The sequence below is a fragment of the Rissa tridactyla genome, chromosome 13 (assembly GCF_028500815.1).
Source record: "Rissa tridactyla isolate bRisTri1 chromosome 13, bRisTri1.patW.cur.20221130, whole genome shotgun sequence".
NCBI classification, from domain to species: domain Eukaryota; kingdom Metazoa; phylum Chordata; class Aves; order Charadriiformes; family Laridae; genus Rissa; species Rissa tridactyla.
Window position 1 is genome coordinate 16,682,515 of NC_071478.1, and position 15,107 is coordinate 16,697,621.

The following is a 15,107-nucleotide window of genomic DNA, read 5'->3' on the forward strand; positions in this document are numbered from 1 at the left end:
GGCCGGGCGGGGGGGTCCCGGCGGGGGGGTGCGGGAGGCGGCCCGTTCTGTCCCCGCGCACCCACCGGCGGTGCGGGGCTGCTCTTCCGCCCCTCGGGCTGCGGGAGGAACCCTCCGTCACGCCTCAGCCCACCGAGGCCCTTCAGTTTTGCGGCCGGGAAGCCACCGCTCCGCCCCAGCCCCCCCCGGCCGCCGCCCGGACCCGCGGAGGGCAGCGCCGGGGGCGGGGGAGGGGGGCGGCTGGGCGCTGCACCCGGTATTGGTGGGCGGGGCCCGGGGAGGCGGGCCCGCTCTCTGATTGGTGCTCTCGCCGCGGGATGGGGCGGGGCCTCCCGCTCTCGCGGGAACCGGGCGCAGCGCGGGAAATTCCTCCCGCGGCGGGTCGGGCCGGGATGGGGCTGAGGGGCGGCGGGCGGCGCGCCGAGCCCGGCAGCAGCGGGGGCCCCGAGGGAGCGCGGCGGGGGCGGGGGGCCGTCGGGCCCCGAGTGCCGGCGGCGGGGGCTGAGGGCGCGGCGGCTGGCAGGGACGATGGCCCCGCGCTGTCCGCGCTCAAGCGCCTTGAGCGATCGCAGCGCACGGACCGGCTGGACGCGCTCTTCGGCTTCGAGCGGCCGGCGGAGCCCGGCGAGCGGACGGGCTGGCTCATCAACATGCACCCGGTACGGAGCGGTGGGGCGAGGGGCGAGCGGCCAACCGGGGGGACACGGGGAGGGGATGTCCCACGGGGAGATCCCGGGGGGGGGGGCGGTGTCTCACGGGGAGGCCCCCGGTAGGGCCCGAGGTGGGGGGGGGGCGGTGTCTCACGGGGAGGCCCCCTGTAGGCCCCGGGGAGTTGTCCCATGGAGGGGCCCCGGTAGGCCCGAGGCGGGTCTCACGGAGGGACCCCACTGAGTCCATGGTGCCCGTGGACAGACGGAGGTGCTGGACGAGGACCGGCGGTCGGTGAGCGCTGTGGACTACTACTTCATCCAGGAGGACGGGAGCCGCTTCAAGGTGGGTCCCTGGGGGGGCCCTGTGGGGCGCAGGGTCCCACCAGGGGACCCGCTGCCGTCACTCATCTGCTCGCTCCTAGGTGGCCCTGCCCTACAAGCCCTACTTCTACATCGCCACCCAGAAGGTGAGGAGGGGACCGCGGGAGGGTTGAGGTCCCCGGGGAAGGGGACAGCCGGTCCCTGGGGCACTTGAGACCTCCCGGGCATCCTGCTTTGGGACGGTCTTCTCCCAAGGGACAGAGCCACGCCGCTCAGCCCTAGGGTCTCTCGGCAGGGCTGCGAGCGAGAAGTGTCCTCCTTCCTCTCCAAGAAGTTCCAAGGGAAGATTGCAAAGCTGGAAACTGTCCCCAAAGAAGATTTGGACCTGGTCTGTATTCCTCTGCGCTCTTGAGTAGCGTTTATTTTTTTCTGGACCTTGCACGGCTCTAGCGGAGCAGGAAGGGGCAGAGTAGGGAAGGGAACGCACGCTTGCCTTCAGTCTCCCGGTGCTGCTCGCGGTGCCTATCAGAAATGGGTTAGTTATGGCTAATTGCTTATCAGTAGTGTTTCCCTTCCTCTCCAGCTGCTTCACGGTGTGTTCAAGACGTTTAATTGCAGGAATTACAGAAGGAGTGGAGAAGGGGAGGGCACTGCGGGAGGGGGGATGCTGCTCATTCTTGACCTGCTCTTCCTCTTCCCTGGGGGAATGCCGCTCGCCGGGCCCTTGCTGTGAACCAGTGCAGCTCTTGCGCTGATGTGCCCACCAGAGTCTCTTCTCAGTGCTTGACTCTCCCGCCCATTGGCACCTCTTTTTTGGCCAATTCTGCCACCTGCACCGGTCGAGTCTGCCTTCCCCAGCCTCTTCTGGTGGCCATCCCTTAGGACTCATCCCTCCTGAGCTGGCCTTGTCTTGCTGCTCTGTAGCCAAATCACTTGGTGGGCCTGAAGCGGAACTACATCAAGCTGTCCTTCAACACGGTGGATGACTTGGTGAAGGTGCGGAAGGAGATCTCTCCTGCCGTGAGGAAAAACAGAGAGCGAGACCAAGCGAGCGATGTCTACACAGCCATGCTGGCGAGGTGGGAGCTCCTCTCGGGGGCAGCCCGTCGGTCCCCCCACCTTCCTCCTTAGACTCCCTGGGGTGTTTCTCAGCTGTCCTCGGAGAGGGCTTGTCCTGCCTAGGATCTGACCCCAGCTATGCCTCCCTGTCACCCGTCCCTGAGGTGGTTCTTCCCGCTCGGTGCTGCACAGCGAGAGGCCCCAGAGCCTCTGGGACGTGGTGTTTGGTGGTGGTACCTCTTGCCCACCGGTCAAATACGTTTCCTGTTCTCTGAGAAAGGATACTGGGAGGCACTGGGCACCCTTACTGTGACTAAAGGGGAAAAAAACCCACCCAACGTTTCCTATGAATAAAAAGCCAGACAGGTGTTCACAAGATTGGAAACGGGTACAGGCAGAAAAAAAAAAAAGAGAAACTCTATTTTTTAACTCAACCAGAACATACACGTGAAAAACCAGCCCCTCCCTCTGCTTTCGCGGGCACGAAGTCTGATTTTAGTCAAAACCCGAGGAAGAAGAATCAGGCAAGACGAGCGCTCCCGCGCTCACCTGGGAGGCGCGCTGTCCCTGTTCAAAGCACTCCCCAGGTTGCCTCGCTGCCCCCAGGCTTGTTACCAGACTTCTCAGCGCGATGCCGTAGGAACCGTTGGTTACAGAGGCAGGTGTGGGTCGTGTCTGCGGTACCTCTGAGCAGACGCAGCTCCCAGACAGGGGAAAAGGGGACTTTAGACGGGAGCGAGGGGACCGCGCGTGCTGCCCTGCCCGGGGATGCCTCTGCGAGCAGGGGGCAGCTGCGTGGTGGGGAAGCGTTTCCCCTTCTCCCCTCTCCCGTCACGGGCTCCTGCTGCCGGGCGTCCCTGGCGCCGGCGGCTGTCCCTCGCGGCCGCGCCGGCGGAGGCGTGCGCTGGGGTAAGGGCTGCTGGGCTCCACTCCCACAGCGCCCTGAGCGGAGGCAGCCTGAGCACGGATGAGGAAGGGGCCTCCAGAAAGGCTGCCAACCAGATGGACAACATCATGGATATGCGGGAGTACGACGTACCCTACCACGTTCGCCTCTCCATTGACCTGAAGATCCACGTGGTGAGTAAGGACGAGGGAGGCTGGAAGAGCTTTGCTTTGCTGCTGCCGCGCTCCTGAAGTGCAGGCGCGGGGGGGAAGCCCTTTCTCTCCGGGACCTCTGCAGAGGTTTCCGTGACGATGAGTTCCTCTTTAAAGCGTAGTCCCAAACCGCCGGGCCTTCTCCTGGGTAACGGCCCGCAGCGTAGCGAACTGCTGGACGCGCAGCCACAGTTCGAGCCCTTCTTCGGGGCTGCGTTTACCCGGCGCCGCTCTGGCCCCAGCGGCCGAACAGAAGGGGCGCCAGGAGCCGGCCCCGCAGCGAGGCGCTGCCCGCCCTCCTCTCTCTGCAGGCTCACTGGTACAACGTGCGGTACCGGGGCAGCACCCACCCCCCTGAAATCACCCGCCGAGACGACCTGGTGGAGCGGCCGGTGAGCGTTGGTCGGGCAGGTGTGGGTCTGTGGGGGTGCGCGGCTGGCGCGCCCCCCCCGAGGAGCCGCCGGTGTCCCGCGGTGTGCACAGGGGGAAAGCTGTTCCTGGGCTTGGGTAGTGATTTGGGGGTTGATGAAACGGTAAAATGATTACTGGGGAGGGTCTGGTTCTCTCGCTGGGCTTAGTGGGAATCGCTCTTTAACTTCAAGGCAACTGCGGACTGTTTTCTAACGGATTTGGTCCTGCTCAGGATCCCGTCGTTCTCGCCTTTGACATTGAAACGACCAAACTCCCTTTGAAGTTCCCTGACGCGGAGACAGACCAGATCATGATGATCTCCTACATGGTCGACGGGCAGGTAAAGGACAGCAGCGTAGGTTCCCGCCTGCCCCAGCCGTGAAGCCGGGGGCAGGCCAACGTTCCGCCTCCAGACTTGCCTTGCTGCTGGGGGGGGCTGGGGAAATAAAACTCAAGCCCGAATGACACATGAGATACTTGGTTTGATGGTGCCCAGCTCGGGTTCCCGGTGCTCCCGCAAGGGAGCCGTAGTAACCCGGAGAGCACCGGGACGACTCTGCTGTCCCACGTTGACGCCCCGTGGCCTCCTTAGCCGATAGCCAGCGGTGGTTCAGCAGACGACTCCCAAACTCCCTTGGCGGAAGCGCTGGCTTTCAAGAGGAAAGCGTCCCATCATTTGGACGGCATTTTCGGGTTGCCTGCAAGCCACGTCCTCCCCACTGACTCCTTGTCACCTCCCCAGGGCTACCTGATCACAAACAGGGAGATCGTCTCTGAGGACATCGAAGACTTTGAGTTTACTCCCAAGCCCGAGTACGAGGGTCCGTTTTGTGTCTTTAATGAACCAGATGAAGTAAGTCAGTTCTGCCCAGCAGACTTTTTACCTGCCGGGGGCTCTTGTTGGCCAAAGGGATCTAATAGCTTGGTAGGCGCCTTGCTGGGGAAGGTGGTGGGTCTGGCAGGGCTGCTCCTGCTTTCGTTTCTTGGCCGTAAGGTAAGAGAGGTCAGGTGTGGGCCAGGTGGGGAGGGGAGGGGAAGGGTGGCGTAAGCTGCATGGTGTCCACCATACAGGAGATCAAGTTGCTTTATATATGTACGTCTTTCCGGCTCTTCTGTTTCATCCCAGGCTCATTTGATCCAGAGGTGGTTTGAACATGTCCAGGAGACCAAACCCACCATCATCGTCACGTACAACGGAGACTTCTTTGACTGGTAAGGTCAGGAATGAAAACCGAGCTGGCGAGGTGTCGCCTGAGCTGTACCAGCCTCGGCGTCCTTCCATAGCTCACGCCGTGGTGGCAGCGTGTGGTCCATGCCGACTCTGGCCAGCTTGAGCACCTCGCCAAATCCTGTGCTCACCGGCTTGGAAGTACGAGCTTCTGTAGAGTCGCAGCCGCTTGGCTGAGCGGCTTTAAAGCCCTGTCAATGCGGCAACGTTGGCGTACGGGTGAGCGCAGCCTTGGGGAGCGGGGAGAGGGTCAAAAGAGACCTGGCAGATGATCAGGGAGAGGGGTGCAGGCGAGCCTTCGGGAAGCGAGGGGAGAGGGACGGCGTGCTTCCCCCCCCGGCGCAGGGGGTAAGCGAGCACCTTGGCCTCTCGGGTTGTGCTGCCGCTCTGTCCTGCACGAAGTTTTCCCCGTGGGCCGATGTCACAGAGAAACTGCCAGAAAAATTCGTCGGGTAGTTTGTAGCGAAGCAGCTGTGAGACCGTTGTGGGAGATGAAGGGAAATGGCTGTTCCGTCCCTCCTCCTCTCGTCGCCTCTTTCCCCAGGCCCTTTGTGGAAGCAAGAGCAGCAGCTCACGGCATCGATATGTATCAGGAAATTGGGTTTCAGAAGGACAGCCAGGGAGAGTACAAAGCATCCCAGTGCATCCACATGGACTGCCTGAGGTAGGAAACGCTGCCCCTCTCCCACGTCACCGCATCTTTCTCTCTTGAGTTTACGTAAAATACCCACAGTTGTATTTGAATACTGTCCTCCTCCTGGCTGTTGGGAGCCTTCACGTGTCGCACCTCCCTCGGCCGGCGTGACAGTCCCTTTGTTTGACGGGCTGCTTCCCCTCGGCACTTTGCCTACGGCAGAAGCTGCCAGCCCGGCCCCGTGAAGGGCTCTCAGGGCCGTCCCTCTCCCTGCTGGTGGCTCTCCTCAGGTGTCTGAGCTCCGATTTGGAGAGCGGAGAAAGGCCGGGCCAAGGTCGGGCCATTGGGGTGGGGGAGGGACCATAGCCTAACCCAAGGGCCCCCTGGCACACCCAGAAGAGGAGAGGACACGCTGTGCGTGCACGAGAGAGAGAGAATTCGGGGCTTTTGGGTGGGTTTCCTCCACTGGAGCGGCGTCTGGACTTTTGAGAGCCCTTGCAGTCCTGGTGGTGTCTCCTCCGGGGGTTAAACGTTTATCCTAAAGCCGCTGAGGGCGTTGGAAGGTGGAAGTCCTGAGCAGCGGTGATGGTTTGGATAGCGGGGCTTGTCCCGATGGGGATTTCAGCGCGTTGGTAGAGATGCGGAACAGCTAAAGCTGGGCAGCCTCTTACTGCACTGTGCGTGGATGCTCGGCTCTTGGCTGTCCTCAGGGAGAGGTGCCCTTTGCGATCGAGGTCCCGTTTGCAAGTCGGAGCCCCTTTTCGAAAAGCGGGGCTGGTTTCTCTGCACAAACTGGTATTTCCATGATTTTTCCCAGGTGGGTGAAGAGAGACAGCTACCTCCCAGTGGGAAGTCACAACCTGAAAGCGGCAGCTAAAGCAAAACTGGGTTACGATCCAGTGGAGCTGGACCCTGAAGAGATGTGCCGGATGGCTACGGAGGAGCCTCAGGTATTTTGCAGGAGCAATTGCAAACCAAGCCCAGAGCAGCTGCGCTACGACCGAACATTTAGCTTGAAGCGTTACAAAATGGTTTTGCTTAACGCGGTGGGTTTGGAGACGCTAACTCGATCTGCCTCCCCAAATTGCCGGTACCATAGAAGCACGTGAGCTTGTGGGAAGGAAGAGCAGGATTTCTTTGGAGCGGTTCTAGCGCTGGCATCGCGCTGGGCGTTCGCTGTATGTGTCGCTGTCAGCGGGAGGTGGCAGGCACCACCTAAACCAGCAGCACCACAAAGACCCGTGATTCGCTGGAGGGACAAGAAACAGGCTTAGTGTCCAGGTGTCGCAGGCAGGGGGATTCTCCTGAAGTCCTGGAGCAGCCTCCTGATTCCTGGGCGGGATGACATCTGGGCCCTGAGCTCATCATCCCTATTTCTTCTCGTTCAAAGCTGAGGTATCACTGTGCAATTAGAGCCGGAGCACGATGTGCTCAGAAGCAAACAGGCTGCTCTTTACAACCTGGGATATGGAGAAATACACCCTTCCCTTCTTCCCGCTGCTAGGAGCGTGCCCAGCAGGAATCGATGAAAGATTGTTGTCATTGAGCTGCTCTGTCACGTGTGATTGGGATTAATTTGCCTCTCGCCCTTCCTCGACAGACCCTGGCCACCTATTCGGTGTCCGACGCCGTTGCTACCTATTACATGTACATGAAGTACGTGCATCCTTTCATTTTCGCCTTGTGCACCATCATTCCCATGGAGCCTGATGAGGTGAGCGCGCTCCTGAAACAACGATTCCTTTGCCGGGCGAAGAGCCACGTCTCCCACGCCGCAGGGACACCTCGGCCGCGGACCTGAGTCCCGCTGCCCGGGCACTTTACCGTCTGTCAGGGGAGGGGGGAGGATGGATTTGGAGGCTTCTCTTTTCTCTCCACAGCCCTGGGGTGTTTGGAGAGAGGTGCTGAAGGACGAGAGACCCGAGGGTTGGCACTATGGGGCTGGCGCAAGGAAGCGTGGCTGGTGCTCCGTGCTCAGCCGAGTTTACTTGCGCTTGTGGTCACGCAAAGCTGGGTCTCCTGGTGGCTGCTGTCAGCTGGAGGGAGGGTGGTTAGGAAGCTGTCCGTGCCAAGCACGGAGGAAACGTCCCTCTGTCCCCACCTGGTTTTGCTTACAAAGGTGCTTGACAGTGGAGTGGCGTCGGGAGGTGATGGCAGCCGAGGGCTGTGGGTCTTTGCGCTGTCTGTAGCTTGCTTTCCTCCTGGCCAACACGAAGGAGTCGGTGTTGGTTTCTCGCTTGCTCCCATCGCCCCCGCTGTGGGCTGCGGCACTGCCCGCTGCCTGGTGGCACGTGTGTCACCAGCTGACGCGTCCGGCTCGCTGATGCGGCTGTAAGGCCAGTCCGCTCCCACCAGCACTGGCACAGCGCTTCTTGCTGAATCACAGGATGGTTTGGGTTGAAAGGGACCTTCAAAATCATCTAGTCCAACCGCCCCTGCCCTGGGCAGGGACACCTCCCACCAGCCCAGGTTGCTCAAAGCTGCGTCCAACCCGACCTTGAACCTCTCCAGGGATGGGGCAGCCACAGCTTCTCTGGGCAACCTGGGCCAGGGGCTCACCCCCCTTATAGTATAGAATTTCTTCCTGATATCTAACGTAAGTCTATTCTTTTTGAGTATAAAACCAGCTTTGACGTCTCTCCTGCAGGTGTTAAGAAAAGGATCTGGGACATTGTGTGAGGCGCTGCTGATGGTTCAGGCCTATCATGCCAACATCATCTTCCCCAACAAGCAGGAGCAGGAATTCAACAAACTTACAGAAGATGGCCACGTGCTGGACTCGGAGACGTACGTGGGAGGCCATGTGGAAGCGCTGGAATCTGGCGTCTTCCGCAGTGACATCCCCTGCCGCTTCAAAATGGTAAGAGGCCGCGCAGCCAACCCCTGTCCTCAGTGTGATGGTGAGCAATAACCCTCGGCTGGTGTTAAGGTCTCCTCCGAGTCCCTGCCGGGCTTGGGCAGGAGCTGTCATACTTCAGGAGACCTTGAGCACCTGGATCTGCACGGAGCTTGGTTGGGAAGGGATGGGAGGAGGCTCCAAGGGCCCATCTGTGCTTCACCGGGAGGGCAAGTGACGAAAGAAGGCTTAGGGGAGACCTTACCCCCACGCTCCAGTATTTAAGGGAGAAGATGGAGCCTCCCTTTTTACAAGGAGTCACGTGGAAAAGACGAGGGGTAATGGGTACAAGTTACTCCTGGGGAGATTCCGATTGGGCGCAAGAGGGAAGTTTTTCACAGCGAGAACAATCAGCCGTTGGAATGCGCTCCCGAGGGAAGTGGGTGTCCCCAGAGGGAAGTGGGTGTCCCCGTCATTGGGACACTTCTAAGACTCAGCTGGGCAGGGCTCTGGGCCGTCTTCTCTAGACCGTGCTTGTGCCAATAAAGGCAATAGTCCCCGGGGTCCCCTCCAGCCTGGCGTTCCATGATATGTGTCACAGGCCGGAAGCAAGCCGGGCCTTGGTGACAGCAAGGGAGAGTGCTGACGTGGGGGTTTGGGTCTGGTTTTAAGCCAGGGGGTTTTGGAAGATGATACACCTCCGTCCCCTCGGGGTTCTGTCCTCCCTCTGTCCTTCTCCCACCCAAAGGAAGTTCTGAACCCTTCCTGGGCGTCTTTCCCCTGTTTCTGGTTCACGTTGCTGTCTCCATCACCCTCCCCTTGCCCTGCTTCGCGCCTGCGTTGTGCTCTGAAGTTTTCAGAGGTGGCTTCACCCTTTGCTGTGCAACGCGCCGCCCTCGGCGCAGGACATTTTGGTGGGTATCATCTAGCGAACGCTCGTGGGGGAGCACGCGCTGGGCGCATAAAAGGACCTGGACTGAGTCGGAATCGCTGCACCCTTGTGCCAACCGGCGTGCGGCCGCGAGAGGTGCTGCACTACCAAACCCGAATGCAACCAGCTGCTCATTAGCTGCCCTTGTCTCTTCCTTTCATTGCTTTATTTTTTGACCCGGTGTCAGTGGTCCAGACCCTGCCGGTGCCTCAGCGTGCCGCCGGGCCGTGCTCAGAGCTCCCCAACTCAGGCAGGGACATGGCAGCGGGGCAGGAGCTGCCAGCCTGCAGCCGGGGGGTGGCAGCCCGTGGTCCCAGCGCTGTCCCCACGCCCCCGCAGAATCCTGCTGCCTTTGACTTCCTGGTGCAGCACGTGGAGAAGACGCTGCGGCACGCCATCGAGGAGGAGGAGGGTTTGCCGTTGGATCAAGTCACCAACTTCCAGGAGGTACGTCGCCCGCGGCGCGGCTGGGCTTGGCGGAGAGGGCTGGGGTGCCAGGCTGGGGCTGCAGCTTTAAAGTGGCTGTTAAGCTTCATTTTGTGCTCTGTGGAGAAAGACCAAGCAGCCCATCAGTGGGCACCTGCAGAGCAGACGCTCTTGGGGGATGTTAAGCAGCCGCCGCCTCTGTCAGCCCTGGCCAGGACCCCTCTGCCCGGCTGCTGGAGCCCAGCCCGGGGATCCAGGTCTCTGCCCTGGCCGAGGGACGCGGTTCCTGCCGTCCCCTTTGCAGGTTCAACCAGGAGCAAAGCTCTGCACGAGCTGGGAAGGGATTTAGCGAGAAGACAGACCCCTCAGATATCCCAAATGCTCACGTTCCTCTTGTTCCCTGCTTATGGTTACGAAGTGCAGGTTGCCCCCCTCCAAAGCCGAGTCCGGCGTTTCTTGGAGGGCACCATCAGTTAGTGACTGGGGACCTCTGGTCTTTGCTGTTGTCCACATTAACCCATTTGCACTGAAGAGGTCTTTGAGTAACCTTTAGGAAGTAGCTGCTCTCACCTCCCACGTACCCCGACAGATAAAGCCTACCTTGGAGGTCCAAACCAAAACCGGGACGGTGGTCAAGGGGCCCCTGGTGCTGCTCCGTTGGTCCTTTAGGTCCTTCCCCAGAGTCAGGGGCGGGTGTCCCCGCCCAGGAGTTACAGGACCGGATTCAACAAGTATTTCATTCATTAACTCCCTCCTGTCTGAGTTTCACTTCTTTTTGTCTTGCCACAGGTTTGTGATGAAATCAAGGTCAAACTGAATTCCCTGAAGGATGTTCCGAACAGAATCGAGTGTCCCCTTATCTACCATCTAGATGTGGGGGCCATGTACCCCAACATCATTCTGACCAACAGGTTGCAGGTGGGTGACGTCAGCCTTGTCTCTCCCGATTTCTCTTTCGGATGACCTTGGTGGTCCCTCTGATTGGATCCCCTGAGCTTTCTGCTCAGGGCAGGGGGAGGTGTGAAACTTGGTCACGCTGCCGTGGATGCCAGGCCTGCCAAGGCTGAGCTACAACTTTAGCCAGGGCTCTTCCCAAAAAAATGGCTATTGGTTTTGCGGGTTTTGTGCTCCCAAAAGGCTCTGGAAAGGAGAACTCATTGAGTACCATCTCTGATGTTCACACCCGTGCTCTTCTGGCACCCAACGCCTGTTCTGGCGGGAGTCGTCGTGTGAAGAGCCGACCCCTCTAACGCCTGTGTGTCTCTTACTTGCGTTCAGCCCTCAGCCATGGTGGACGAGGCCACATGTGCTGCCTGCGACTTCAACAAGCCGGGTGCCAACTGTCAGCGCCGCATGACTTGGCAGTGGCGAGGAGAGTTCAGTAAGTAGTTCCAGAAGGCTGTGCCACCATCCAGAGAGACCTGGCCAGGCTGGAGAGTTGGGCGGAGAGAAACCTGGGGAAATTCAACCAGGGCAAGTGCAGGGTGCTGCACCTGGGGAGGAATAACCCCCCGCACCAGGACAGGGTGGGGGTGACCTGCTGGAGAGCAGCTCTGTGGAAAGAGACCTGGGAGTCCTGGGGGACAACGGGATGACCATGAGCCAGCAGTGGGCCCTGGTGGCCAAGGAGGCCAATGGCGTCCTCGGGGGCATCAAGAAGAGCGTGGCCAGCAGGTGGAGGGAGGTCATCCTCCCCCTCTGCTCTGCCCTGGGGAGGCCGCACCTGGAGCACTGGGTCCAGTTCTGGGCTCCCCAGTTCAAGAGGGACAGGGAACTGCTGGAGAGGGGACAGCAAAGGGCTACCAAGATGCTGAGGGGATGGAGCATCTCTCTTGTGAAGAAAGGCTGAGGGATTTGGGTCGTCTTAGTCTGGAAAAAAGGCGACTGAGGGGGGACCTTATCAATGCTTATAAATACTGAAAGGGGGGGTGTCAGGAGGACGGGGCCAGGCTCTTCTCAGTGGTGCCCGGGGACAGGACAAGGGGTAACGGGCACAAACTTGACCATGGGAAGTTCCATCCCAACACGAGGAGGAACTTCTTTGCTGTGAGGGTGGCAGAGCCCTGGCACAGGCTGCCCAGAGAGGTGGGGGAGTCTCCGTCTCTGGAGACATTCCAACCCCGCCTGGACGCGTTCCTGTGCCACCTGCTGTGGGTGACCCTGCTCTGGCCGGGAGCTGGACCGGGTGATCTCCGGAGGGCCCTGCCAACCCTATGATTCTATGAGTACCGTAAGGACCATTCAGTCCAACCCACAGAGATGGAGACGAATTCCTGCTTCTGCCCTGGGAAACTGCTAACTGCCCTCCTCCGCAGTGCCGGCCAGCCGCAGCGAGTATCACCGCATCCAGCAGCAGCTGGAGTCGGAGAAGTTCCCTCCCCTGTCCCCCGAGGGAGTCCCCCGCGCCTTCCACGAGCTCTCCCGGGAAGAACAAGCCAAGTATGAGAAAAAGCGTCTGGCAGGTAAAAAAAAAAAAAAAAAGTCACCATCATGCTCTGGCGCCGTGTTTTGCAACCTAGACTGTCAGCGGTGCTCCCCGTTAATTACCTCGTCCAGCTGCGGGTTAGTTCAGACGGGGTCTGGTCTCAGCCCACGCTTTGGCAGACCTTCTCCAGGATCCCAGCAGGCTCCCGTGGGCTTCCCGAAGAGGGGCCGGGCACCGGTGCCTGTGTCAGTGTTTCTCCTTTTGTCTGTTGGGAGCCAGGGATTTGAGCTGAAACGTGAATGGCTACGTTTTTTCGAAGGCTGCTAATTAAAGCCTGTTAATGAAAGGGAAACATAACATGATCCGCTCACCTGGAGTGACAGTGCTCAGCACAACCCCCCACCTGGCCGGGGGCAGGGGCTGGGTGTGTGGATGGGCCATATACGCGTCACGACGAGTTCCTTTTCCCCGCCTGCCCCTACCTCTCCACAGCGAGGTGCTGCTTCTCTCCGCGCTGGTGTCCTCCTTCCCCTCCCTTTGCACTAGGGCTGGCCCCCCCGCTCACCCGTCCTGATGCTTGGATGTCTCCCTCTCCATACTGTGCCCACCCCTCTGTCCGTAGCGGGGCACCCAGCCCTCAGAAGCTCCCTGCGCTTCTTCCCTTGACTTAGATTACTGCCGCAAGGCATACAAGAAGATCCACGTCACCAAGGTGGAGGAACGAGTCACCACCATCTGCCAGCGGGAGAACTCTTTCTATGTGGACACCGTGCGAGCTTTCAGGGACCGCCGCTATGAGTTCAAGGGGCTGCACAAGGTACTGAGCTCAACCTCTGGTTTAACTTGTCTTGCCAAAAAGCCTGAGCCCTAAAGGGTTGCTCTGTTCAGCCTTAGTGGTGGGAAGGACATGGTGGGGCTCTTGACGGCTGTGGTTCCTCGCTGCCGAATCTTCAACGGCTGCTGCCACGGCATTTACTGCCTCTGTGGGGCTGTTGGAAACGAAGCTGCATCTTCACTTTTCACTGGGGTCAGCAAATCCTCAGCTGGTCTCTGCTCTGATATATCTGCTCCATCCGGGTTCAGTCTGGGGCATTCTCCCTACTTGGAGGAAAGAGACAAGCTGAGAAGCAAAGTCTGGACCTCGGGTTAACCAACGGTTGAGTCCAGGAGGACGTTCTAGTTCTCTGCTGGTTGAGGGTTGTGCGAGAAGAGACCAGGGTGTGTTATTCTTGGATGGTGTTGAAGGCAGCGAGGAGCCCCTGGGACTCTGCCTCTGGCGGAGTTAATTAACGAGCAGTTTGCTTTGTGGTTACTCCCAGGTGCGTTTTCTGCTGCGGAGCAGGAGCTGGCCGAGAGGCGGTTCTGCTCTTTGGCCAGCCATCGGCGATTGCTGCCGGCCGTGTATTCGGTTCCTGCCTGCGCGGCACAGGTGATGCGGGCGGGCAGCGCTGCCGGCGCTGGTTGCATTCTGACTGTCGCTGTCAGAGTTACGGTCAGTGCTGCAGGTCCCTCCTGCCGCGTGGCAAAGTGGCTCTGGCCAACGCCTCTGCTGCGAAAGAAAAAGGAAATGTTCAGCTCACGCTACTGCTCTTTGGCAAAGCTGCTGTTCTAGAGTCGTAACGCTCTGCTGGGACCGAGGGGCAGCCAGCTGGGTACCACCAGTCGTGACGTGTGGGATCATCCTGACGCTGCCCGTGCCTTGCAGGTGTGGAAGAAGAAGCTCTCTGCAGCGGTGGAGACAGGAGACGCCTCTGAAGTGAAGCGCTGCAAGAACATGGAAATCCTGTATGACTCCCTGCAGCTGGCCCACAAGTGCATCCTCAACTCTTTCTACGGCTACGTCATGCGGAAAGGGTGAGTCTCCCCCCCGGGGTGACGCTGGGGTCCTCCAGAGAGTACCCTTGGAAACCGGGACTGTCCTAGGGAGGCTGTCACTTGCTTCACCTGCTTGTGAAGCACCAGAATGAAACCTGTAACACTCTCCTCTTGCTTCTGCCGATGACTTCTCATCCTGGAGACTCTTGCGAGACATTAAGTGTTGGGCATAAGTGACGGCAATCCTGTCTGCTAGTGGGTTTCCAGCTTTTCTGAAGCATTGTAGCTAGGGCGAGGAGAACAATCTGCCAAGTGTTGATGTTTTTCTTGCCCTTCGTCCTCTGGAGGTCCTCCTGCCCTTTCCCCAGCTGGGTTTGAGAGGGAGCACTTCATGCTCTTCACTTTGACTCCTCTACTCGCAGGGCTCGCTGGTACTCCATGGAAATGGCTGGCATCGTCTGCTTCACGGGAGCGAATATCATCACCCAGGCCAGGGAACTGATCGAGCAGATTGGGTGAGTACGTGCTGGCCTGGGGAAGAAAGGTCCGTTTGCATCCGGGACACGTTAAGCACCTGAGCTTTCGGCAGTTAATGTTGAAAATTCAGATCTCCGGCACTGCTGTGGTGATTCGGTTGTATTATGAGGGTTTGCTTTGCTGAAGGGACCAGAGAGTGGGTGCAACAGGCTGCCTCTGCCTTTATGGGGGACACAGAGCTGAGCCTCACCTGTCGTCCACTCTCCTCCTGACAGTGACCATCCTTTCTTCCTCAGGAGACCTCTGGAACTGGATACCGATGGGATTTGGTGTGTCCTCCCCAACAGCTTCCCGGAGAACTTTGTCATCAAGTCAACCAATGCCAAGAAGCCGAAGGTGACAATCTCCTACCCAGGTGCCATGCTGAACATCCTGGTGAAGGTGAGTCTTGCACCCATCCAGGCCAGCTCTGCAGGCTGGGGAAAAGGAGGTGGAGGACTCACGAGGGAGGAGGGTCTCTCTTCCATCTCCACTCCCCACGTGGTGAGGGGGACGTTGGGGCTGATGGCCCTGCTTGTCCCACAGCTGCTCTCTGCCCTGGAGAGCATCTCAGCGGAGGGAGAGGCTCCGATATCCCTGCAGCAGAGAGGGTGGTGGGTAAGGGGCCGGGGTTGGGGTCTGCTCACCCGTGCAGGCTGGAATTCCAGGCTGGAGCAAGGTCCAAACCCATCCTCTGCTTGCTCCAGCTTCTGTAAGACAAAAGAATATAACCTTAGGGGCCAAAGCATTTTTATTC

General features: G+C 59.6%; 1 protein-coding gene across 1 annotated transcript in view; it reads left to right on the top strand.

The window, feature by feature from the left end:
- POLE (DNA polymerase epsilon, catalytic subunit) overlaps positions 1 to 15,107 on the top strand; it is a 34,866-nt gene that overhangs the window by 211 nt on the left and 19,548 nt on the right. Inside the window, exons 2-23 of the mRNA XM_054219800.1 lie at positions 450 to 659; positions 913 to 993; positions 1,073 to 1,117; positions 1,267 to 1,359; positions 1,896 to 2,050; positions 2,969 to 3,110; positions 3,440 to 3,520; positions 3,772 to 3,879; positions 4,282 to 4,392; positions 4,666 to 4,751; positions 5,312 to 5,431; positions 6,219 to 6,351; positions 7,002 to 7,115; positions 8,049 to 8,261; positions 9,508 to 9,615; positions 10,384 to 10,512; positions 10,873 to 10,975; positions 11,910 to 12,056; positions 12,691 to 12,836; positions 13,725 to 13,873; positions 14,257 to 14,349; positions 14,608 to 14,752. Coding sequence (XP_054075775.1) covers positions 450 to 659; positions 913 to 993; positions 1,073 to 1,117; positions 1,267 to 1,359; positions 1,896 to 2,050; positions 2,969 to 3,110; positions 3,440 to 3,520; positions 3,772 to 3,879; positions 4,282 to 4,392; positions 4,666 to 4,751; positions 5,312 to 5,431; positions 6,219 to 6,351; positions 7,002 to 7,115; positions 8,049 to 8,261; positions 9,508 to 9,615; positions 10,384 to 10,512; positions 10,873 to 10,975; positions 11,910 to 12,056; positions 12,691 to 12,836; positions 13,725 to 13,873; positions 14,257 to 14,349; positions 14,608 to 14,752 — 2,712 coding nt within the window. The remainder of the gene's footprint in view (positions 1 to 449; positions 660 to 912; positions 994 to 1,072; positions 1,118 to 1,266; positions 1,360 to 1,895; positions 2,051 to 2,968; positions 3,111 to 3,439; positions 3,521 to 3,771; positions 3,880 to 4,281; positions 4,393 to 4,665; positions 4,752 to 5,311; positions 5,432 to 6,218; positions 6,352 to 7,001; positions 7,116 to 8,048; positions 8,262 to 9,507; positions 9,616 to 10,383; positions 10,513 to 10,872; positions 10,976 to 11,909; positions 12,057 to 12,690; positions 12,837 to 13,724; positions 13,874 to 14,256; positions 14,350 to 14,607; positions 14,753 to 15,107) is intronic.